Source organism: Miniopterus schreibersii (genome assembly GCF_964146895.1).
Source record: "Miniopterus schreibersii genome assembly, chromosome: 3".
Taxonomy (NCBI): domain Eukaryota; kingdom Metazoa; phylum Chordata; class Mammalia; order Chiroptera; family Miniopteridae; genus Miniopterus; species Miniopterus schreibersii.
Window position 1 is genome coordinate 97,170,496 of NC_138103.1, and position 26,162 is coordinate 97,196,657.

Sequence of the window (26,162 nt, forward strand, 5' to 3'; positions counted from 1 at the left end):
ACATCCTTAGTTTTACCGAACCCTGCATTTTTGTTGTTGCTTTTAATTATGAATGTAGGCAACAAACCACAGTGATATTAACTCCTGAGACTTTGTCACCGTTAGAATCCTAGATGTTTTCTTATCCCATTGCAGTTGTTGCACATATCCCCAAATATTCATTATACTTAGCACTACTTTAAAATTATTGTAGTTATTAAATCAATTGCTAGGTAGTGTTATTTAATGTATTAATAAAGAAGTTCATATACCAGTATATCATAATTTTTTGCTTTTATAATTATTTTCAGTATAATTGGTTTCCTTGGTGATCCTATGTATTTCTTTTTTTTTTTTCTTTAAAAATATTATCAGAGAGGGCTCACAGGCTTCTTCAGACTATCAAAGGGGCACAAACAGCTTTAAAGATTGTTGTTTTGGGCCAGGGGTTGTACAACTCTTTCTCACCGGGTCGGACAGCAAATATGTTATGCTTTGCCAGTTATATGATCTCTGTCTCCGCCACTCAGCTCTGCCATTGTGGCAGGAAAGCAGCGATGGACAACTAAACAAACAAGCGAGGCCGTGTTCCAGTAAAACTTTATTTACAAAAGCTGGCAGCCGGTTGAAGTCTGCGGCTCCCTGGTTTAGGGCATCTTGTTACTCCTAAGGTCAAACTCTAAAGATGTCCCAGCTCAGCTCAACCCCCCTTTATTGGACACTTGCTACGTGTCTATACCCATCCAAATGCGTACTATTGAGCACCTTCTGTGTGCACAGAGCTGAAGCTGCCCTGTCTTCCTCCACCTAAAGATACTCCTTCAAATGCACAGACACATCCCAACCCTAACTTAAGTTCTTTCCGACCCTCATAGACTTTCCCCAGGATTTCTGTTCACATCGACCCATTCAAATAGAGCTCTTGAAATGTGCTGTTTTGCATTGGCTTCCTACTGGTCCTTAGATGTGTCATCCCCCAACTAGATTGTAGCTCCCTAAGCATGGAACTACCTTTAGAGTTCCTGGAGCCTCCAGAATGCAGCTTCTGTGACGGGCGCCCAGTCGACCCTCATTAATCACTTGCCAGGGGACTCGCCCAAGGCAGCTGCCTACTGGGCTTGATGGTACCAAGAAAAACAGCTGTCCACTAAGGATGAGGTTGGCAATGGCAGAGGTGCTTAAAATGCCAAAAGAAAGAAAGGGAATGAAACAGAAAAAAATACCATCGAGTGTTCTGTGACTTCGGATCAATTATTTCCTTCAGTGCCCCCACGGGTCCAATGAGAGTCCCTCGACGAGACAAGTGACTCTTAAAGCTTTTGAGAATCTGATGAGTGCTAAGGACCCTTTTCTTAGGAAGATAAGGTGTTCACACATAAGAGCTCACATGTAATTTCTGAGAGCCTCAGGCACTTGGATGAAATGATCTCTAAGGTGCCCAATAACCAGGTTGATGCTACATTGCCAGTGATCGGGCTTCTTCCCACCCCAATGAACCAATAAGTGAGTCTTGATTCCTTGGATCAGCTGATTGGGATGTGAGCAGCCACTGCCAAGACCTTGCTTGTGCCCCTGAACTCCCTGCCCAGCCACCTCCCAGAGCGTTCCGCTGACCTCCAGAGACGCAGGGCCCGACCCAACCCTCGCCCATGATTTGGAAAAGTGCTTCCAGTGCCCATCCGCTGGTGGCTGCCCATCTTTACCTGGGGTGGCAGCGCATTCTTAGCGTCTCTCCCTCTAGCCTTTTCATTGTTGGGGAAATTGGCGGGCGAGTGTCGCTCTGGTGATTTGACTGGCAACTGTGTAGTTGAAGAAAATAATTTTCTTTAGTTGCAAAAAGAAGCTCTGGCTGGAGGGTGATCTGAGACAATACTTTTGCCTAGTTATCCCTTTCTCAACATCCCCTTTGCACTTTTGTACTTTGAGAGACTCTAAAAACATTTAAATGCAAAACCCGTGAGAAAAGCCGAGGCCAGATGTTAAAGGTTTTGAACTGGTACTCAGCCTGCGTGAGCTCTCCTCTCTCACTCTGTATAATGAAATGAAAGGTTAATAACGTTAATCTCTTATTTGCTGAAAAGATAGCTTTCTTTCCTGCGTTAAATGAACAAATACAAAATAACCTCCCTTTGTGGGGAGAGGGCTGTAATTTTTACATAAGATTGTTGTAGATATTTGGGTAAACAGTGGCATTTAAGAACAGTTATAGGTCATTTCCTCTAGAAATGCCACGGGGAAGCTTAGCAAAGACTCATGGGAGAGCAAGATTGCATCTTTTCTGGCTTTGCTTTTAGGGCATTCCCTGTGGCTTTCCTCTGTGAAGTGATTTTATTAATTTGAGTTTGTAAATGTGTTTCCAGCCACTCACTGAGGTTTCCTCTTTGATGACAAAGTTAGTTTACAGGAGAAGCCCATCTTTAGGGAAAGGATGTCGAGAGAGAGAAACCAGCCCTGCTTCCTCCCGTGGGCGCCCTCTGTGACCTCTGCTTCTCCCAACATGTGGATTTCCTACATGATCCCGGCCCCACAAACTACTCTGCTCCGTGAGCCCAAGGAGGCATCTTCTCCTGGGCTTACGGACCCCACCTGGCATTCAACTTGTTAGAGAAATCTGTGTGTAAGTCCCTTAGACAATGGGTGACACATGCCAAGAGTTAACGATGGGATGCCAGGCACCATGCTAAGGATGTAGATCTAATTTCGTCTTTACCACAGCCCTCTTAGATAAGTACTTTTATTACCCCCATTTTACAGATGAGAAAATTGAGACTTAAGTCACAGAGACAGGATTTGAGTGGCTCTGTCCAGCCTGAGTTGTACTTTTACCCTCTGTGTGTAGCTTTCCAGGTGGCAGCTTTAAGCGAGGGTCTGCACTCTTTGTAGGGTTCTTAGGACACATGAAAACCCAGCAAGTTGGCAGAGTTGCACGGTTTTGTTCAGAGGAGGAAGAAAGGCCACGAACAGAATCTTCCTGGGTTTTCCCATGGCGATTCCTACAAATTAGTCACCCCATAAAACTTGTATTTGTTTATTTTGTGAGCAGACTGTGAGCCGATGGAATCTGTGTTCTCCCCTGACCTCTGGGAATGGGGACCAGCAGGGGAAGGCTTGTCTATGAAACATCTGGAGGACAGTCCTGGAAATGAAATCCTACGGGGGACCTTTCGCCGCAGTCAAGGCCTTGCGAGGAAAAGCGGCTGGTCTTTAAATGCTGCTTAAAACTGATCTACTTGCTTTTATTGGCAGGGACTTAAAAATGATGACCTATGATTTAAAATCAGGATGGCTTTTGGATAGGACATGTTCTCTCATTTTTATAAGTATTGCTTCGAGTTCAAGCCCTGGTGGTTTCCGCAGCGAGCAAGCGCCCCTTTCCCCTGCTGTTCGTAATTAACTGCTTCTTGTTTTGTTTCCTTCCTTCATCGATAAAGACCAGATTTCGACAAGAGTTGGATCTCAATCCAAGAGCGAATCCAGATGGACTCCATGGTTATCAAGGGCCTCGATCCGGACACCAACTACCAATTTGCAGTGAGGGCGATGAATGCCCACGGCCCCAGCCCCCGCAGCCAGCCCAGCGACATCGTCCAGACCTCCAGTGAGTACCAGGGCCTTTCAGAGGGACAGATGCAGCCACATGCTGAGGTCGCCTCACGAGGGCCCACCTAGTGCCCTGCACAAGGGCAGCCTGGAACGGGGCTCCCCTCGGCCTTTCCTGTGACAGTTTTCCCAGACCTTTGCAAGTTGCAGGCTTCCACCAGGGACACAGGTCAGCGGAAAATTTATTTCTGCACCACCCTTAGGGAGTATGAGGTCAGTTTTCTTTCACGATCGCCGCAACAGAGCACATACCACACTTTTTATTTTTTGAGAAAATGGGTTCATTTTGAAACCATTTTAGAATCAGTGCTCCCAGACTCTTCAGGGCTAGTGTTCCCTTGCAAATCAAGGACACTCAGGTAGGTCAGTCCCTCCGGACTATGGTCAGGGAGAAACAAAGGAGTCATTGGTATGCTGACGTGTTATTGGGGGTTCCAGCTGATGGCAGAAGTTCCTGCTGTCACAGTGCCGCTCTAGGGGGTGGGGAAGCTGGGTGTCTAGCTGATCTCCTGGGCATTTTTTTAAATGTCAGATTCTTATCATAGTCCAGGGTTTAAGCAGCTCCCACATGATTGATTCAGGAACCACACTTCAATTACTTAGACCTCCCTGCCAACCCCTCTTAGAAATCTTTGTCTTTTAAAAGTGGGGGGCACATTTACACAAAGCTGGGGCCCTGTGTAGTGGGGAGATCTCAGAGCTGGAACATTGGCACTTTTTTTGGGAATACTGTCATCTTTTCAGTTTTGCCAATAAATTCCTCCAAGTTTCTGTCTGAAGAGCCCTGCTGTCCCCCTGGCTCCCCTTTCCCCAGGAAGGAACTTTGCCTGACACTGTCATTTGGCCAGTGCAGAGCCCTATTTCTCTTGGTTAGTGGTTCTGAATAAACCCCTCCCCTCTCACAAAACATCCACACAGCTGACTTCCAAGGTCACTGCTCTTATCGGGGGTGGAGGTTCGCCAAGTCCCCCAAGTCCTAGGAATTTTTACTCTTCAGAGACTGAATTGTTGGGGGATGTGGAGCTATGATGAGGCCACACACACACTCACACCCACTATGATCATCCAACAATTGTTACACTCCTTCAGAATTTAGGAGCTAAAACTCCCCAGGCATATGACAAGGAATGAAACTCCTTCTTTCTAGAAGAAATGTTAATGATTCTATTTCAGATCGAAGGAGGGCCTCCTTCCACTCTTGCTGGCTGAGGTCTTTGATATAATCTTTGGTTAAATTTTGTGATGCGTGGGCAAAAATTGGGGTAACCGGAGCCAGGGCAAGCCTCGGGTCTGACTGTATTTTGAACGTGTAGTTTGCCCTTACCACAATCTGAGCGGCACTCGCTATGCCCACCCCAGTCTGCGCCGCTGCTGTGAGCTGACCCATGCTCACCTCCTTCCTTCCAGCCCCTAGTGTCCCCTTCTCCGCAGAGACAGGACAGGAGAAGGGGGAGATGGAACAGCTCTGGCCCTGGACGTGGGTGTGGACGTGAGTCGGGGAGGGGGCGTGGGCTGAGGCATCCCTTGCTCTTGCTCTTTTTAAACTGAAGCACGGTTTTGGAGTTTCTGGTAATCATTGGCCACTGGTGGGTCCCAGTTTTGTGGATTAAGTAGGATAAGCTATGCGAAAGTGCTTTACAGATACATAATGTTTTTTTATTGAATTTATTGGGGTGATATTGGTTAATAGAAGTGTATAGGTTTCAGGTATACAATTCTATAGTACATCACCTGTATACTGTATTGTGTATTCACCACCCCAACAGATACGTAACATTTCATTACAATTGGCCTCCTATGAGAAGTAAAGTTTTATCATTTCAGAGTAATTGTGTGCAAGGGAGGTGGCTGACTCGGTGAAAACTCTCAATTATGAGCTATTCTTAAATAAATACACTGTAACTGCTTTTACATATACATGGTTACTCAAATCAGGATAGCAGAAATGGAATTTGCTGGATGGCTTGTGCAAATTCTATTGCTGTAATTGGTATTTCAGTTGTGTGGTTTTAATTTTTTTTTAAGATTTCTAATGTTTTGGAGACCCCTGTATTCCAGCACATTCACACTTCTTATTTGCTTTTAGTTTAAACTATTATTTTGTTCCCAAAACCCATTTTCCAATATATGAAATTACCTAATTACTAAGCAGCACTTATTTGGATTAAAATAGGTTCTAGATATGAGAGCTACCGCTGTGAAAACCTCCTGTGAGCCAGGCACCACACCAAGCACATTACCTGGCAAATCTCATATTAATCCTCACAAACAACCCCATGCCGGAGGATGTCCCTTTTCATAGGTTTTTAAAAATTGAGTTTTTGAAAGGTTATGTATTTTGCCAAGAATAAAAGTTATAAAGGTAGGATCTGAACTTGGGTTTGGCTGACAGCAAAGCCACTTCCCCGAGAGAGATTCAAATTAAAGGAGGTTCTCATTAATGCAGAGCAGCACCAGAATGGTAAGGTCGGCGATTAAATAAATGGACTGCAGAGGTCCTGACACCACGGGACAAGCATATAAGATTTTTTAAGACTATGGTTTTAATGATTTTTAGAGAGAGAGGAAGGGAGAGAGATAGAAACATCGATGAGAGAGAAGCATCGATGGGCCGCCTCCTGCAGGCCCCCTATTGGGGATCGAGCCCACAGTCTGCACGTGTGCCCTGACCAGGAATTGAACCAGTGGCCTCTCGGTGCACGAGACAACGCTCAACCAGCTTGGCCACACCGGCCAGGGCAGATTTCTTTTTCACTTAAAACTTGTGAGGTGTGCTGTACATTCGTGCAGGCCTGAGATTCACCCAGTATGCGTTGGTACAGCCCTGGGAGTTTGCAGCCAGCAGCCCTTCTGGTTGGTTAGACCCCAGCCCGGCCAGCGGCACCTAGTTTGAACGAGGCCCTGAAGGAACTTGTGAGAACAGCATTTCTGCCTGTTGGGCTTTCCCGCTCACTGCTCCTCCTCTGCACCTCAGGGTCCTTCCTCCCTGGATGTTTCCTTGGTGTGATGCCCACTTGGCTCCCTGAACAGCAAACGTCAGTACAGGATGTTCAAGTGACTACAGAGGCCCAGAGTGCCCTAGGGGAACCTTGGATCCCACCCTGGACAGGCCACTCGCTGGACTCCTCTTGCCTATTTTAGGCCTCCGCCCAACTCCTTTCAAAGGAAAAATAACACTTCAGCTTTACCAACAAGGCTTCACTTCCCGGGGACCTATTAATGCCAGACCCTATTAGCAGCTGATTGCTCAATGGCACGACTGGTAGATCTCATTGCTTTTATGCCCTTTGGTTACTGAAAGCCAGGGCCAATGTTCTCCTCGGTTACACTCAGCCTGAGTGAGGCCGGGAGGGGGGGTGTTTGATGACATCACTGTTGCAGCGCCCATTCTGTTCTAGTAAGGAAACCCAAGGCAGAGGTCACGGACCCTCAGTTTTTGCCCCATCCTGCTCCATTTTTAAAGAAATACCAACAACATTGTCATTTGCCTCAGTGTTCCGTGGCATTCTTCTATCCCTGTGATTGATTTATAAATTAGCCAGTCAGAGCAGGGGCCTTGTGGAGCCTCACAGACACGGGTACACATGTGGCTCTGTGGGACATGTATGTGCCCGCCAGGCAGTCACTTATTCTCTAGGAGCCACGAAGGATGGAACAAGTAGTAAAAGTATGAACTCTAGCCCTGGCCGGTGTGGCTCAGTTGGTTGGGCACCGAAACGTTGCTGGCTCGATTCCGGGTCCGGGCACGTACCTGGGTTGTGGGCTTTTTCCCAGGTAGGGGGCGTGCAAGAGGCAGCTGATCCATGTTTCCTTCTCACATTGATGCTTCTCTCTTCTCCCTTCCTCTCTCTCTAAAACTCAATAAACTACTCTAAATATACACACATATATATATGCACTATAAATAATAGAAATGGCAAAAATCAGAAAGCGTTTTCGTTTTACCAAAGACACATGAAATGAAATAAAAAAATAACTGGCATGCGTGACCGGCTTTAGGATCATAACAGCCTTCCCTGGGAGCCTGTATAAGCCTGGCCCCCTAAAGCACTGAATTTCCCGTGTTCTACCCTCTCGGTATAGGCAGAGAGAACCAGTGAGCTCTTCACGGAAGCGAGGTTGGCACCCTCAAGGCAGCGCCCAGGAGATGCCCTCTCCTTGCTATCGAAAGGCATTTTCTCTTCCCCGCCTGGGCGCGTTTGCACCCTGTTTTCTCTGCTGGGACTCTCCCTCCCCGGATCCTTCCTTGACCATCCCACTCACCCCCTTCCTCAGCTGGGCCTTCGCTTCCTCAGACAGGCTTCCCCCTCACTGTTACTCGGGCCCACCCCCTGCTTGATTTTCTCTGTAGCCCTTTCCCTGCCTGAACCGAAACTATTTGTTATGTATACTGACCCAGCGGGATGAGCTCCACGCCGTTGCTGGAATGCCTCGTTCAGGGCTGTGTTCCCAACACCCTGTACAGGGCAGCAGCTCAATGAGTATTGATCGAAGGCGTGAGTGACTGAATGAGACTTAGCGCAGGGACAACTCTGGGGGCTGGATAACTCTCTACTGCTACTGTCTGGGGAACCCGAAGAGGAGGTCGGGGGGAGAAAGTTGGTCAAGAAACTTACCAGAGTTGTCCAGTTGGTAACATTTATAAGCAAAGGCGAACTCCCAGAATTGCCATGTGACACTAATAAGAAAAAAGTAAATAGAGTCAAGGAGGGAGGGAGGGAGGAAGGAAAGCAGGGAGGAAACAGACCCAGGGGGATTAAGCTCAAGGCAACAAGGATGGGAAAGAGGCGCTGGCGAGAGATCCCAGTGATCAAGAGGACAATTTGCTACTGTGGAGCAGCACCTTTAGACAGAGCAGAATCCGGCAGGCATGGCTGGTCTGAAACCAGGAGAGCTGTTCTCTTGTTACCTCGCTTTGAGATCTTGGCAAAGTCACGTCATCTCTCTGGGCCTCAGTGTCCTCATCTGTAAAATGGATCCAGTAATGTCTGAGGTAGGTGATGTTTTCTACTTCTCAGGGTTGTTTTGAGGAAATAAATATGTATGTACGGACCAAGATTACGACATCTTCTCACTCTGCAAGGTGAAGGAGAGTTTATCCGTCTCCTCCATGAGTCATTGCTGAGGATGCTGTGTCTGGCCTGGTGACCCCAGCTGGTCCAGAGCTCTTTCTTAAAGACTTCTGCTTGAGCTCTGGTCTTGGGACTCGAAGGCATTAGACATCACGATTCAGAAACAGAGGTCCAGGAGCAAAGCGTTGCTGACAGAAGTAGAATACAAGGACCACACGAGTTCGGCCAAGTAGAATCATTAGCATGGGTTTCGGTTGGTTGGTTAGTTTCAGAGGCTGCAGATTTAGAGGACATCAGAGAGTCCAAACTGCAGGCACAATAAAATTTTATAACTCACTACTCAAGCACATCCTGGATCAGGCAGAAAGGAGTAAAAAAAGAAAACCCCACAGTTAGTGCTATACCCCTGGTTTTTAAGAGCGTGTTTGCTTGTTTGTTTTAAGCTTCCCACTATGAACCGTTCGCTTAGACAGGGTCAGCACATTTTTCTGTACAGGGCAAGATAGTGACTATGCTGGGAGTTTCAGGCACCTCTGTGTGGCAGTGGCCACGCATAAATAATGTGTGTTCTTGTGTTCTAGTAAAACTTTATCGATGGACACTGAAATGTGTATTTCATATGGTTTTCATACGTCACAAAATATTGTCCACTTTTAAACCTTTTATCAACCATTTAAGAATGTAAAAACCATTTTTTTTTTAATTCCTGCATTGTTAAAAATGGTTAAAGAAAACAATTTAGGTGATAAAAACCATTTTTTTCTGAGACTTCATGGAGCGGACGGTCTCCGTTCTCAAAGGTCCAAAGAACTAGAAGATGGGGCCGAAGGCAGGACGCATTTATAGGATAAAGAACAGGAGACAGACATAGGAGTGGTTGAGGAAAAGGGAGATCAGTGCAGAGCTCAGAGCTGGCTTGGCATCTGTGGATTGGCCCAGGGAACACCTGCGGTTGCGGCCAGCGGAGCATCTGCAGGGACCACGAGTGTCCGTTTGCTAAGGTGGCGCCGGACAGAAGCAGCTGCGTCTGGGTCTGTGACCTGTCAACAGTAGAAAAGCAGGTGGCAGCCAGATCTGGCCTCTGGGATGTACTTTGCTGACCTCTGGAGAGTGTCCAGGAAATTTGGGGAACCCTCTTATGGGTAGCAATTTTGTCAAACTTGGAAAGAATCAATTAGTGTGTATGAATGAAACTGTCGCCTTGATAGATATCCCTGTGATTCATTTTTCACATGAATGTTCCGAAGTACACCGGAGACCTGGAGAGCCTGCGACCCGGTTGTATTCAGACAGGTCTGTGCTGCTCTTAACACACAGAGACGCGGGGGGAGGGCTTGTTGGCTCGGCGTCACTCCAGGAGCTTGGAATACATAGGCCCACACGGCGATGAGCTTACGAATGTGTAAACCTTCGGAAGGTGAGACGAACGGAGGAACAGGAGGAAGAACAAATCGTTTGCTTTACTCAAAGCCGAGAGCGTCTGCACGTTAAGTGTGCAGCTTGTACATGGGCATGCCTCGGGGGCTTGGTTTGCATTCGGGCGCCCTCCTCGGGCCTGGCTCTCCGAGCATGCAGCGGCCTCCATGCGTGCAAATCGCAGTGACAGTCACTGGCGCAGCTTTATCGGTTCCAAAGGAAATGATTCACTTTGCTGCTTAGACACCTGCTGCCTGTTAATCGCTCCACTGAGGCCTTGTACGTCGCTCATCACCATAGGTTTACTTACGATCAGTTCACCGGTATCCCACCCCCTCCGGCTGGTCAGGGCAGAAAGACTGAAGCAAGTGATAAGCCAGTAGACTTCTCCAAAGACAAGGCCCTCTCGGTGCCCAGCTTCAGTGCAGCCTCTGTCCAGTCAGCCCGCTGGCACTCAGCAGCCGCGTGGTGAGCACTGTGCGCAGTTTATTCCCGTCTCAATGGATTTTTCAACATTAATGTGTTGAAGTGAGCCATACACAAACGTTAACGATTTTTCCTTTGTTTCCTCCTATTTCCTTGCTACTTGGTTTTTTCTCCTTCCTTTAGACTCCTCATTTTATGGTTAATCTCTACTGTTCTTTGCATTGGGGCACTTCTTGTTTTTACACAATTCTCCATTTGGATCGTTTCTTAGCATCTCGACCCGAATCACTCAGGTTCTTTGATGAGCGTGAGCAGGGCCATAATTGTGGTTGAGCCCAGATAAGGAGTTATAGGAAATCAGCCCAACACAGTGACCGAAGTACAGGAGGGACACAGGGACAGACATACAGGAGGGAAACGGGGACAGACACAGTGGCTGCCAGCTGAGTCTGTTTGATCTCATCTGATTATGCAGCCAAATGTGGAAAAATACGTACAAACACGTGCAAGTCAGAGACAACCGTGGGAGAAAGAGACAATTTTTCTAATGATCTCAGTTGTCACCAGGCTCCCAGCAGGAAACAGAGGCACGTGCGATCCGGTCATTTGAGATGAATTTAGTGAAGGGACTGTTTGCACAAGCTCAGACAGATGTAAGGAAATCGAGAGGAAGCAATTGCCAGCTTCTGGAGATAGACAGGGAGGGCCACCAGGCAAGAGCTGTGACCTCCAGACGCGTGTCTGTGTCCCGTGAAAACCTCATGGGATGGCAGTTGAAGAACAAAGACTCTGACTCATTTCCCCCCACCCCCCCACTCTCCTGCTGGGGCTTCCCGATGGGTAGAACACAGCTGGGAGCCAGGCAGCTCAGCCTCCTGGGGCCCAGGACAGAGTGGAGAAGGGCAGGGGTGGGTCTGGGGGGACATAAGGAAGAAATCCACCTCAAGAAGGAACAATATCATCTCATATAGTAAGAGAATGGTGCCTTTTATGTGGATTCCAAAACTATGAGTTATTTCTTGGTCTTTCACTCATAGATTTAGAGCACAGACCTTATCTCGTGCATCTTTGCCTATTGAGCACATTGCATTGAACACAGGAGATCATCAGGTCTCACAGTCTAATTTTTGTTGATTGAGGGTTTGTAGACTCCTAGAGCTGGAAAGGACTAGCTGAGAGGAAGCTGAGGCCTGCAGTGACCCAGCAGCCTTCTCAAGGTCACTTAGTGGCAGATTCTGGGCAGGAACCCAGCCTGAGATTATCTTGTGAGTGGGATTCCCACTTTCTAAAGAATCAGTTCCCCAAACTATTTTACAACGTATCCGTTTATTCTTTCAAACTAATATTGAGCGCCTACTATGTGCCAGGCACTGTTTCGGATGCTGAGAATTCAGCAGTGAAGGAAACAGGCCAAATCCCTGACCTTACAGAGCTCACGTTCTAGTCCGGCAGTCAGACAGAGAACAAATACATTTAAAAATGTAGGTAGCAGATCAGATGGTGATAAGGGCGATGGAGAAAAACAAAACTGGTGATAGGTAGTCAGAGAAAGCCTCCTGAGAAGGTGACATTTGAGCAAGAAGAGCTGGTGAACTCTCTGGATATATGTGCCTGGATCAATTATCTGTCTGTCTGTCTACCTATCTGCCTATCCATCCGTCTATCCACCCACTGTGGGAAGAGCATTCCAGGCAAATGCTGAGGTCCTGATGCAAGAGCATCCTGGGTGTTCATTGCTCAGGGACAGAAGGAGGTCTCTGTGCCCTGGTTGGTAGGTCTGAGGGACAAGAGTGGAAGGAGATGAGGTCACAGTTGGTGGAGGCTGATTAGGACCCAGGAGACCCCAGGAGACCACTAGACTTTGCTTTTGCTCAAAGAGCAGTGGGGAGACTGGAAGATGGGTGGAGGGGAGGGTGACGCTTGACCAGAGGAGTGGGAAGACCTTGCTTAGGTTTCAGCAAAATCTGAAGGAAGGACTCTAGAGGGGCGAAGGCAAGAGCAGGGAGAGCAACGTTATAATAATCCCCAAGCAGAAATAGCTTTTTTGTTGTCTCTAAAGAGAAAAAGTAATCCATACTTATTATTAGAAAAAAATTCAAACAACATAAAAAGTGCAAAATGTAAAGATGAAAATTATGTCTGATCTCAACATTGAGACATAATCACTATTAACATTTTGGTATATAATCTTCCAGAATTATTTTTAATCCAATGATGAGGTCATAGTACATATACACTTTCATTGTGTAACAAAATGCTATGCACATCTTTGAATATAGATCTACTGTGTTGATTTTAACAACCACAGTGTATTCCATGGTAAAGCTCTACCACATTTATCGAACTAATTCTTTATAGGTGGACATGTAGCTTGTTTCACTACTGCATACAAAGCGGGACCGTGTGGCAGTGTCCTGACTTATCTTTTGGCTTGTCCAAGTTTGTATTTCCCCTTTTGACATGTCAATGGAGCAGAGCGGGTCAAGTCTGTTACCTCTCTGTGTTTGTTGATGGATAGACTGATGTGCACAGCCACAGGTAACATGGATGGCGTTTGACACCCAAGTCTTACTTGCTAGTCTAACCGTATCCACAGTTAAGACACTTTTGAGACAATTTTTCTTTTTTTTCAGAAGAAAAAAATCATCTGAAAGTACCCATTTTTTTTTTTTTTTAGCTCAGGTCTCGTATTGGACATTTTGGTAGCTCCAGCTTGTCACTTGCACCTGCGCGGAGAACAGAGATCTGTCACAGAACAGGACTGGTTGCCGTCTAACTCCACCCCTAGGGTCTACCATATTTAAAAATGTAAATGTATGCCCGTCCTGGCCCAGTGGGATGTGCCTCCCATCAGTAGTCTTGATCACACAGTCGTCAGGGATTCCAGAGCCCAACAGGATCGGAGGATCCCGAACATTAGGGAACGACCCGCCAGGGGGCCTCAGGAGCAAGTCAGGAGACCCATCTCCAGGTGGCGGCGGTTCACAAGTCATCCAGCAGGCGGTGACAGGTCACAGACTTTCAGAGCCTGGAGAGCCCTTTAGAATTAGTTTGGATGGTTGAGAGGAAGGCAAAACAGAGCAGGTCTATTATACTGCCTCGGGTGGGGGACTTCGTCCATCACTAACTAGTCCCAGCCAAAATGGGAAAGGGCCGCTAATTTCAGATTTTAGTTTTTGCACTAACATGTGTTGCAAACATCCGCTTCTCTGTGACTTCTCTTTCATTTCATCGTATCAATTCCTGAATAGAGAGGTATTTTATTCATGTCGTTATAGTTCAGTTTTTCATCCAGGATGCATGTGTTCTAGAATTTTTCAACCACTTCCTTTTTCTAAGGTCATGAAGCAAAAACCTGTATTTTATTCTAAACATCGACGTTTTTTGGTTTTCATATTTAGGGTTTTAACCTGCCTGGGATTTACCTATAGGTGTGGGGAAGCAGGAACCTCATTTACTACATTTTCTTCGTACAGATAACCAGCTACCCCAGCACCGATCCCCGGCCCACTCATCCTCTGTCCCGCTGACCTGTCACGGCACCTTCTGACGCCTCCCCTCCGTGCGCGCGTGGACCCGTTTCTGGGCTCTGCGGTCCCCTTCTTTATCCCTCCATCAGTGCCACCCTGCCCTAGTCTCTACAGCTTTATAAAGTCACGGTGCCTGGTGGTAATTCTGCTCCACGTTGCTCTTCAGAATTGCCCTGTCTGTCCTTGACCCTTTGCTCTTTAATATACATTTTAGAATCAGTTTTTCCCTTCCATGTAGAAACCTGTTGGGATTTTTAAAATCAGGATTATGCCATATATACTATGTATATATAGAAAAACTGCGATGCCTTTATAAAAACAAACAGGGTTTTATAAAATAAAAGCCGTCCTTAATTGATCAATGGAAGTTTGTATTTTGTGTGTTAGTTTTTCTGATAGTGGAATACCCTTGAACTTGTTTTTTATCCAGTCAGTGGTTTGACTGTTCTGGTTCTAAATAAATGCCTCCCTTTTAATGTTCTCTTTTCCTAATTAACAAAGTGCCAAGTAGAAAGAGATAAGTTATGCGCTTTAATTATAATAGCCCCAGGCTCCTGGGAGAATTCTTATCACTGGCTTAGACTGTACATTCTGTCTTTAGTAAAACCTTCATGTAAGCCCTGGATTTGAGATCTAAGGTGGTGGGGCTGGCAGGACCCGACAGCAGAGAGCTTTATTCCAGGTTTCTCCCGGTCATGCTGTGTCTGGTCCTCTCTGTGTGTATTTCCTTCCTGTTACAAATGGTAAAGGACTGTTAGCCTGGGTTAGCATGAGAGATGGGGAGTTTGAGATGCTGCAGAGAGTACTTGACATGGCACCGGGAGTCCAGAATTCCAGATCATCTCTGCCACCAATGAGCTGCCTCTCTGGGCGAGTCATGTGGACTCACTGAGCATCAGTTTACTCCTCTGTAAAATGCACTTTTGCTGGCTGATTGCTAAGGTCTTGCTACAAAAGTAAAAATTTCTTTGGCTCTGAGTCTTTGTAATTCCATATTCCTTTCCCCACTCTTATCTCACATCCTTTCTGTCCCCAAACTGAGAAGTAATTTCTGGCTCCTGGGAGATAAGTTATATACAGTGTCAAAACAGAGCAATTTTTATAAGGACCAAAGAACTTTATCCGGTGACTAATCCATGCTTTATTTATACTTGTCAAAATGAGCAGAGAATCTGGAATCATTTCCATGCCCATCATGGTACCATTTTGCACCTGCAGCCACACATCATGGTCCTTTTCTGGAAAGAGGTTCCTTCAAGATGAACTTCCTAGGGTGGGTTGGGGGCAGGAAGTCACTTCTCTTCTGTGGCCTCGGTTCACACATTTATGAAATGGGCAGTTAGGACTGGGTGGTGTCTAAGTTTCTCTCACCTTTAAACTTCTAGTCTGAGTTGGGGAAGGGGCAGGAACAGTGGCAGTTTCGAAGGAATGTCTTTGGATTTAGGGGCAGAGTCTCCCCATGTAAGGTTTCCTCTCCATGCACGTCCTGTTGGGTCAGGACGGACAGAGAGAGCCCACTGTAGACTAGCAGCATCGCAGGAGAGGAGATCTTGGCCGTTGGTAACCACGTGATGTGTTAATTAAATGCGGGAGGGAAGGAATATCAAGAGTCTAAAATAAGGTTTCTGCCCTCCAGGGGTCCACAGCTGAGTTGGGGAACACAAGGACAGGCATTCAGAGATGTAAATACTGTCTGAAACATCTATTGATTTCATCAACCTATGGAGCTGGTTCCGAGCTCACGATTAGGGGCAAATGTCCGTGTGCAGACAGCCCCATCCAGGAGGAGATGCAGGAACACCCAACAGGTCTCGGCAGCTCCATCTTTTGTGGAGTCACCATTTTTCCTCCAAAAGAATCTGATGTTTTCTTGCTAAAATGTCACTTGATTCTGGCCGTTTGATGCTGCTCTGTGTCTCCACAGAATGCGTGTAGCTGGAGGGATGGAAAGCTTTGCAGAAGGATGTAGGAGAGGGAACAGGATGGCAGTGTGGAGAAGAGCATCAAGCAGAGTCTTGGGGTAAGAAAACACAAGACGTATTCAGGAGTCAACTGGTAGACCCTCTTGGCTGTTAAGACATTTGAAGAGGGGGGAAAAAGCTGAAGACACAATTTGGAGGCAGATCCTGAGAGGCACGATGTAATCAAAGAGTCCAAGGATAAACTCTAGCTCTGCCATGTACTATCTCCATGCCTTTGAGCAGGACCTTTCATCTTTCTGAGTTTATATACCCACAGGTAAAATGGGAGTAATAATGCCAGTTTCAGAGGATTTTGTGAGGATTACAGAAACAATGTCTATAAAGCTCCTGGCACAGTAAAAATGATCAGGAAATGTTAGTTGTCTAAATCCCAGGCGCCTCTACCTGCACGGTGCCTCTTCTCTTAGAGGGGACTCGGAGAACGGCAACCAGACAGGCCTGGCTGGGACTTAGGCTCGGCCAGGTACGGGGTCTCTGATCTTGGCCGGGTCACTTCACCTCTGAGCTTCAGCTCAGTTATCCACAAAGTGAACTGGACCGTACTTACTTACCTAACAGGATCACTGTAAAGTTTAGGAACTTATTATGTTAAATACTCAGCAGCGCGTGTTTGTGTTCGCAGGGGAGAGGCAGTGGGCTTCGATCGGTAACCGTGGTGGGAGAAAAAAGGAGTAGGAGCGGCTGGTATCACTGAGATCCTTGGATTCTTGACCAGGGAGCCTGGGTTTATCTTGTAGGCAAGGGGGGTGGGGGGCAGATCTTTGAAGGTTTTTTTTCAGATAGGGAATCATAAGAGGAAGGATCTTGACGTTGATGAGACTAGAACAAGAATTAGAAAAGCATGCACAGGGCAAGAAAGAGCACTCTGGGCACCGGTGAGAGACCAGCCTACCGAAGGTCCAACCCAGCTTGCTTCGTGAAAGTGCCGTGTAGCTCTATTACCAAACGGATTCTTTCCTCTGAAATCCGACAGTTCTGAATGTATGAGGGAAGCTGACATGGAAATGGACAGCGAGAAAGAGAGAGAGAGAGGAAAGAGACCCAGAGAAAGAAAGAGAGGCTCGGAGGGAGGCAGAAAGATTCGCAGATGCAGAGACCACAGGGGGGAGCCGTCTTCTAGGCTCCCCGACTTCCTGCGTGCAGACATCTGGCGCCCAGCTGTGCAGGCTGCAGGCAGGTGGCTTGGAGAGCTCGCGTCAGGTATAAATCTGGCACCGGCAGGCCTGAGTTTTCAGCTGACGTGTGGGCTGTTTGAAATAAAACGGGAATTGGGGTGGAGGTGGCGTGTTATCCCACCTCCCCCGAGATGCGCCGGAGCCCCTGCAAACAGCTCCTTCCGCGGGCTCCGGATCATCTGCCGGCCACACTTCCCCCTCCAGGCCCCCGGCAGATTTCTGCCCAGAGCTGCCTGCTGAGAACACTTCCCACCCTCCCTTCTGTCCTCTCCTTTAGCCTTGTTTCCAGTCTGCTTGCTGCTTTGCTTAGAAGGGGGTGCATTTGCTTTTGTGAGAAAGATGTTTGGCTTAGCTTTTCTGAAAGCAGACTGTCTTTAAGTTCAGTTTGTTTTTAATGTTCTCTCTCTCTCTTTTCTTCCTCCTGTCCGCCCTCCCTCCCTCCCTTCCTTCCTTTCCCTGTCATCCAAACACTGGATGTCTAATAACTAGTGGGCATCAAAAACCTACAAAAGTCGGCTCTGTTGCCCGCGTTGCCCCTGCCCTGGAGACTGGTGCCTTGTGTGCCTGTTGGGGGAAGGCAGCTGGGGCCTGCCCTTGCTCAAACCTGCTGGGAGGAGGTGGGGTGCTACGGAGCAGAACTCTGAGAGACTCCCACCTGGAAAGTGCTTCCTGGGTCTAGCCCAAGTCAGGACTGCTGCAGATCAGTAGACTCCCTGGTTGACAACCGAATAAAAATGCTAATCTGACCATCCCCCAAAGGACAATGCCGGTATTGTCTCCTGAGAGTTCTTCTCAGCCCACCTTCCAGCGCTGCTGAAAGATTCCATTGTCCTGCTCAATTGAATGGAAATGGTTGGCCCCCAGGATACCACACAGGGCCCCTTTTTCCTGGGTGTGGGAGTGCTTGCTCCAGTCTCTTTCTTATTTTAAAGAATTTTCAAGAAAAAATATACACAATATATAAATGTAATATGAACACTCGCATGTACCAGCACCTATCTTAAGAAATAGAATATTATAGATACTCTTGAGGTCCTGTAACACCTCATGCACATCCTTCTAACTTCCACAGGTATATTTGTCACTGTCTTACTTAACCATTTAAACTACATGTATGTGTATTTTTAAATAAGATATTAAGTTTTGCTTGCTGTTGACTTTTATATAAATGGCATTAAACTGGATGTGGTTTTTTGCAACTTGCATTTTTGGCCTGAAATGATGTAAGATGAAGCCATGTTGCCTTATTAAATGCTCATTCATTCATTTCCTCTGCCACACAGTATTCCTTTCCATAGGTATGCTATAATTCATTCATCCATTCTCTGTTGAGAGATATTTGGGGTGTTACTTGCTATTATAAATAACAAATTTAAGATCTTTTTTACGGTTACAAGTTCTGACGCTATGAACATGTCTTGCGCGTGCCCTGGTACATGGTTTTCCAGACTTTGTAAGTTAGGGTAGGATTGCTCCGTCCAAAAGCATGAACGTTTTCTACTTTATCAAATGTGTCCAAGTGCTTTGCAGAATGGTTGTGCCGTCTAACATCAGTGAATACGAGTTCCCGTTGACCCCAGCCTTGGTGGTACTTTTTATTGCCCAGCTTTGACATTTTTGCCAGCCGTGTCAGTATAAAATGGCAGCTCTTTCTGGGTTTAACTGGCATTTTCTTGATTACTTACGAGATGAGCCACTTTTCCTATTTTGGGGTCATTGATGTTTCGTCTTCCGTGTTGAATTCGTGTGTGCCCAAGACATCCCAGACCCTTCGGTGCCGCTGTAGGTGACTGAGGCAGGGTGGACGGGCGCAGGATGGGCTGCCAGCAGTGTGCTGCTTTTCTCTGTGAAGGCCCCGAGGAGGCGGGAAGTGGCCGCTATGGACCCCATTACCTCACGAGCACGGGAGTGGGTGACGATGACGACGGATTTGAAGACGACTTGGATTTGGATATTTCCTTTGAGGAGGTAACGAAAATCTCTGCTCTTAAAACCCAGGGTGTTTTTTGTTTTCTTGCTGAACAAGGCAATTTGGCCAATGGACTGTGAGCATTTTACTTAAAACTGACTTAAATGGGCTCATTTGCTTTTAACACATTTATTTCCTCTGACTATTAGGCTCCAGGTGATCATAAATTAGCAGTAATTAAGTACTACCCATGCTGATGTTCCAGGGGCAGCCCTGCCTGCTGACTTCCCAGCCCAGCCAAAACATATTGAGATTTCCCACCAAGCGAATTTTTACAAAGTCAGGTATTATAAGGAAATGAACAATTCCTTGATGATTCCATCTTTGTGGTATTGTAATAATAATAATAAACCAGCCCGGCGGGCGTGGCTCTGCGGTAGAACGTCGACCTATAAGCCAGGAGGTCACGATTCAATTCCCAGGCAGGGCACATGCCTGGGTTGCGGGCTTGATCCCCAGTAGGGGACATGCAGGAGGCAGCCGATCAATGACTCTCTCACCATGGATGTTTTTATCTCTCTCTCCCTCTCCTTTCCTCTCTCTAAAATCAATAAAAACATTTAAAAAATAAATAATAATAATAAACCATGTAATATCAGCTTTACTACTGATTTTCTGAGTAATAAAAAGCAAGGTACTAAAAATCCTGAGCCTCAAGTTCTTTATCCGTAAACTGGGGTCAGTGCTGTCTGCCCAGTCTATATCCCAGGGTGTGGGACATATCAGAAGTGGCATGTTTTCAAGTACCAGGCATCCACCATAAGCTGGCAGTCTAACTACTGGTGCTCTGTGTCAATCCTTTCCTGGCTTTAGGTTAAACCACTTCCTGCTACCCAAGGAGAGAATACGAAATTGTTGGTGGAATCCAAGACTGCGCCAAGATTAAACCCAAAGGCCCTTTCTAGGCTTGTGCCCCCTACCCCAGCATCTCTCCTTACGCCTGCCGTGGCTCCCCAGCCCACCCCAGCGAAGAGAGAAGGAAAGGATGGTGTGCCTACGATGCCGAGGCTCTTTCATATTCCTTGTGATGAAACTCTCTGCCCTGTTGACAGCTTTTGTGCCAATGACTACACCTGGGGGCGCTCACGATGCCACTGCAACCTGGGCAAAGGTGGTGAGAGCTGCTCAGAAGGTAGGCCACTGGTGGGGGAATAGCATGGTGGTGGGGTTGGCCCCACTGGAAACCAGAGGGCAGTTTTGCGGTTCACCTAAGATAAGCCCCTTCTTCCATGCATCAGTCATTAAATTAGCTACACGGGGCAAATGTGAGGCCACTTCCATTGCGTAGTTGGAGAACAACCCAATTTCTATGTGTGCCAAGCGGGTAATACTTTTGGTGCGATGAATAAATCACCCGGATGGCACCTTGGGGAGGTGGTCTTTACTTTAATCACATGTCTACTGAAAAAATGCAGCCGAGATATGTGCATGCAAATTAAGAAGGGTCATAATTGGGCCCACGTATGTTACACAGATGTACTGCTGGACAGCAGGTGTCGGTAATCTTACAGCCACCTTCGGTGTAGGGTAGCAGGCGAGAGTCTCCAAAGGCCCAGGTCCTCCCTGAGAACTTCAGGAGCTCAGAGTCCCCCAGAATGAGGATTCTAGGTGCAAAACATAGAGAAAAGAAGACCGTGAACTAGGTTTAACAGATGAGAGGTTTTCACCTAATGACACCCAAGTAGCGGTGTGATTTTTGCATTTGAAGAAGAGAGGAAATGTGGGCTTCTGGGTTGTCTTTTTATCTTTTCAGATATTGCTATACAGTATCCTCAGTTCTTTGGCCACTCTTATATGACCTTTGAACCTCTGAAGAACTCTCATCAGGCATTTCAGATCACTCTCGAATTCAGGGTAAGAAGGATTCGTTGTTTTATGAGTGCCCATTGGACATCCTGTCACAGGAGGAGGGGGAGGGGGCAGAGGAAGCCTGTTCACAGGGTAGCAAGGATGACAGGCGCATTCACACATTCAAGGGCACCAGCAAGGGCAGGTGGGTTCTGCATGTGATTGAACCGTGGACGTGGCTGGTCTGAGGTTCCCAGAGAGAGTGTTTGAATCCCAGCCATGTTGCTCATCAAGTGACTCCTCCCTGGCCAGGACATTAGAAGGCACGATGCTTCCTCACTCCCAAACCCCGTGAAAGGGAGCCCAACTGTCTGCTTCGTTGCTGCGGCTGTAACAGAGCAAATAGAAACTGAAATACCCTGGCGTGGAGTAGATCTTCTCTGATCTGAACCAACTGCACATCAGAATTCAACCAGCGACTTTGGCTTAACGCGGTTCTTTTGGGTATCTCAGAGGACATGAGAATGTCTGGAGATCTGGAAACAATTCCCCTTTCAGGTCACAGTCATAATTTTTTTTTAAAGTTTTTAAAATTGACTTTAGAAGAAGAGGAAGGGAGAGGGAGAGAGAGAGAGACATTGATTTCTTCATGCAAATCATACACCCACTGGTTGATGCCTGTTTGTGCCCCGACTGGGGATCGAACCCACAACCTTGGTTCACCAAGACAATGCTCCAACCAACTGAGCCACCTGGCCAGGGGGTGGTCACAATGTTGAGTGACCTGAAGATGATCTGTTGCAGCCCAGGATGGCCAGCACGGGTGAAAACCAGACCAGGCTGTTGGCTGGGCTCTGCATGGTCCTGCTCTTGATAGAAGGAAAGAAGCAAATTTGCGTGCTTCTCGGAGGAGGGAAATTAGGAAATAAATAAATGAAGGCTGACTACAGGATGCTGTCTGGGGAGATAGAGCTGATGGGCACAGCAACCGCCTCTCTGCGACCCTGGTCTTTGTGCCCGTGGTTTCCCGGAGGCTCTGCTGGTGGATCCACAGAGCCAGGAAGGAGCAGGTTGACTACGGGGCTGCCTTCCCCTTTGCCGCCTCCCTGCCATTCCTCACACCGTTTATACCACTGCCATTGGGGCATTAGAAGTGAACCGGGACTAGGTACCTGGGGATGCTTGCCCCTTTGTTAGGACCACAGAGGAGGGAGCTCGAGCTCCCCACTCATGAGTGTGTCCAGGTGGCGCCCGATGGACGTGGCGGGGCTCACTGTTCCCCTGGCTCTTGTTTGTCTCACAGGCAGAGGCGGAGGACGGCTTGCTGCTCTACTGCGGGGAGAGCGAACACGAGAGGGGCGACTTCATGGCCCTGGCTATCATCCGACGCTCACTCCAGTTCAGGTGACTCTGCTGACAGCCCACAGATTTTTCAATACTACCCTATGTTATATTCCCATTTTTATAGTGGGAGCAAAGTAAATGCAGGATGATAAGGAACAGCGTGTGTGAGGTGGCCACGGGTCAGTCTACTAAGTCCTGGAGTGTCGGGAACACGAGGTGACCTTTGCAGCGTTTGGAACCCGGTGACCATTCGTTCAATAGCAAGTGTTTCTTGAGCACCCTCAGTGTCCCAGGCTCCGCTGTAGATCCTGGGATGCAGTGATGAGCCACAGCGCTCAAGTCCCGTCCCTCCCGGGCTCTGTGGACGTGATCAGATGAAGGCTGGAATCTTCTCCATGTCGTCTATGGTCAATACAACTGACGGTCATGGAGAGCAGAGAGGAGCCAGCAGCCTCCTGAGGGCTCCCGGAGGCTCAGGCCCCATCCTTGCCTTCCCTCGGGGCTGTGGTGGCCTGTCTGGCTACCTCCTCTGGCCTGGTCATTCCTCTCCCAGCACTCTGTGGAAGCCACCTTGAGTTTGCGCATGGTTTCCCTGGGCAGGGTGCAGCGGAGGTGGGAGTGTTTTAGCTGCCTTCAGGGAGGTGCACACGGCACGGATGTGAGAACCGCCCATGAGAATCAGCCTTGTCCTCTGCAGTGCACTTGTTAAGATCCTGAGGATGCCATCCCCCCCTGCCTGACCCTCAGCAAGAGACAGCCTCTCCAGGCCTGCGCTTCCTCCCAGGGCTACTGTGAGCATTACACGAGTTAATGCGTATGAGTGCTTAGAGCGGTGCCTGACCCGTAGCAAGCTCTCAGTCAGCATCAACCACTGTTGTCTTTTGATTATTTCAGCACAAAACAATACTTTGGGTTGGAAAATAAGTTGGAGGAGACTGTTGAGCACTGCACTTGGGGTAGAAATGCCCCCCTCCCCCCGCTTCCTTGGCTCAAGGCTTTGGCTCATGGGAGTCTGATGTCAGTCACCAGGATCGGGCAGAGGTTGTGACCTGCTGGGGCTGTAACACTTGGGGGACCTGATGGGCTCCAGTAGCACCAGTGGTTATTGGCTGGTGTAGCTGTCCATCCCGGCAGCTCCCACTCGTGATTCTGGTATCTTCCTGCAGTGCCTCTGACCCCTCTCCACTCCACTGAGGATCAGGAGACAGAGGGAGCCATGAGAGTGGCCGGAATTGGTTCAGGTCCTGATGAGGACCATGCTTCCTTCCCCACCGGCGATCTTGGGACCCACGGGGAAGTGGCATGGTGGCTGTTTGGAAGTTGACGGGAAAGGGTCAGAATTCTAGATGTCAGGCATAGTGACCAGTGGGCACCCCGGGACGTAGGGAGGGTGAGGGAAAAAGAAAAAAAGAATGCAGCCATCTGAAAATGCTCCCTATCCGCCCCCCACACCTCGCCCCTGAGCGCGAGCCTCCTGGGAACCTGCCCCTGCATTGGGCGCAGCTGAACTCGGGTGGCAGCGCTGGCCAGCTGGTCAAGAGGAGTGTGAAAACTTGGCTTTTGACATTTTATTAATATCACTGAGCCTGTTGTTTGGAAGTCGGAGGAAGTCCCCAGAGAAATCCCTGGAAGCAGAATGACTCCCGTTCGGGTTCCCTGCACCTTGAATCTAATTCAAGCGCCTGGTCATCTCTGGAAAGGACTGGGATGTTCTTAGTTGCCCATGATTTTCTGAGCTGCAGAGAAAGTCGGGTTAGAGAGGCCCCACATTTAAAGGTTTTATGGACAGGTTAGAAATAACTAGACTGACCTCATCCCAGAGAACAGGCTTCTAGTTCTTCCACGCTTACATTTAAACTGCCCTTGATATTTGTAAGCCTAATTCTGAACAGGTTGGCTCTCAGAGAAGCCATCACCCTGAGATGATGTCCTTGGGGCCTGAAAACACAATGAGCTGGTTGATCAGAGAATCTTTCCTTTGCTTCCTCCGCAGGTTTAACTGTGGAACTGGGGTTGCCATCATCGTAAGTGAGACCAAAATCAAACTCGGGAGCTGGCACACAGTCACACTCTACAGAGATGGGCTGGAAGGGCTGCTGCAGCTGAACAACAACACGCCGGTGACAGGCCAGTCCCAGGTGAGTGCAAGCCTCACTCCCTGCCCACCCACCTGGCACTCACCCTAAGCATCCTGAGGGGCCCCGCCACAGAGGGCTGAGGCAGGCTTGGCAGGATGCAGGCTCTGGATGGGCCATTTCTCATGGTGAACCCATGCAGCTGAGCTCCGGCCTGTTCCTGCGGGGTCTTGCCACTCTAGGTGGGCTTTCAGGGCGCACATCCATCCCCCATCTACCCGAGAGGAGAACGGAATCCGCAAGCGTCATTGCGGTAGGCACCCAGGGACGTGTTCTTTTCCCACAAGGACATGAAAGCCAGGGGCAGGGGAAGAAGCCATTATTAGTGCCAGACTCAAAGCTGCTTTTGGGACGGGGTGGGTGTTGCAATCCTGCGGCTTTGGAAAATAGTTCCAAGAGGTTCACTTGGTTCGATATGCAGGAACAATCCATTCATCTGCCTTTTTGGGGGACTGTGATTATGGGAAGTGGTGAAACAGTTTAACCATTGGGCTGCTCAGCAAATCACCCAGGTAGTCACATATTTGTCATCCTTGGGGCAATTTTAGGACCTCGTTTGGAATAAACAGTTTGGGTTAGCAGCCTGCCCAGGAACCGAACCTATAATTATAATCAGTCAGGTGTCCGTATCCTGAGGGAAAATGTAGCAAGAAGGCCTTTGTGTACATGCGGACAGCTTCCTCCCTGCCTGGGCCCTTCGCCACTCTTTGCTGGCAAGACTTGTTAAATGAAGGGCCACGCCTCGCTGATCCCCGTTAATCTGGACCCCGATGGTTCCAAAGGAACAGGAATCCAAATAGAATGAGTGCGAATCCAGCGCGATCACTCACACATGTATTTCTAAGGAAGGAAAAACCAGAATAAATGAACTACAGAGTCACATCAGTGCCAGGACAATAGGCCCAATGCGATTAAAATTAAGTTTGATAGGAATAAAGCAGCTTTGGACTTGGTTCCAGAATACTAACATGAAAACAGGATGAAGAAGCTATAATAGAAGCAACACCTGTGAAAATACCTTAAGATTTAAAGCAAGAAAGTTCAAGGAAGGTTAACCAACAGAGCCATGTAGTGACAACAAGCTAAAGAAATTAGAGGTTACATTAATAGAGGTATACCATCTAGGAAGAGGGAGGTGATGATCCTGTTTTATTCTGGTGACTATGTGTATAGCTTCCAGGGCTCTAAGGGTGACCCTGATCCTCTAAGAGGATTGTATTCAGATCTGTGATTTCACTCTGAGAGGGTTACAGACAAACCAGAGCATGTTCAAAGAGCAGCCACTGAAACAGGAAGGTGACTTGAAGTCCCTGGAATGACTGATTGAAGGAGCACTGTTTAGCTTGGAGAAGATGAAGGTGTGGATGGTGGCTTTTTACCTGAGTCAAAGAGAAAGTACTGGGGAAGGACTTACTCTGTGGATCCCAAGGCTGAAGCTGAATGGGGTGAGCCGCAGGAGCCAATTTTAGCTTTACCTAGTCGTGTAAAGGTGTACAGACGTGCAACAGACTTTCTCAGGCGATGACTCCCTGTCCTTGGGAGTGTTCCAAAAGTAGCTTATCTAAACCTCTTGGTAAGGATGTTCAAGGAACCCAGCAGTCAATGGGAACTTGGGTTATATGAGTTTTCATATTTTTCTAATCCTAGGAGTCTGCAATTTTAACAGATATAAGAATTAATTGCAAGAAGCATATAATTTTATGGATACTCAGGGCAACGTTTGTCCCTCTCTGCTACCAGGACTCT

General features: G+C 47.8%; 1 protein-coding gene across 1 annotated transcript in view; it reads left to right on the plus strand.

Annotated features, from left to right (window-relative positions):
- The window catches only part of EGFLAM (EGF like, fibronectin type III and laminin G domains), a 129,826-nt gene that overhangs the window by 65,356 nt on the left and 38,308 nt on the right, over positions 1–26,162 (plus strand). The window contains exons 7-12 of the mRNA XM_081133768.1: positions 3,411–3,577; positions 19,033–19,148; positions 19,963–20,281; positions 20,903–21,003; positions 22,241–22,341; positions 24,275–24,419. Coding sequence (XP_080989894.1) covers positions 3,411–3,577; positions 19,033–19,148; positions 19,963–20,281; positions 20,903–21,003; positions 22,241–22,341; positions 24,275–24,419 — 949 coding nt within the window. The remainder of the gene's footprint in view (positions 1–3,410; positions 3,578–19,032; positions 19,149–19,962; positions 20,282–20,902; positions 21,004–22,240; positions 22,342–24,274; positions 24,420–26,162) is intronic.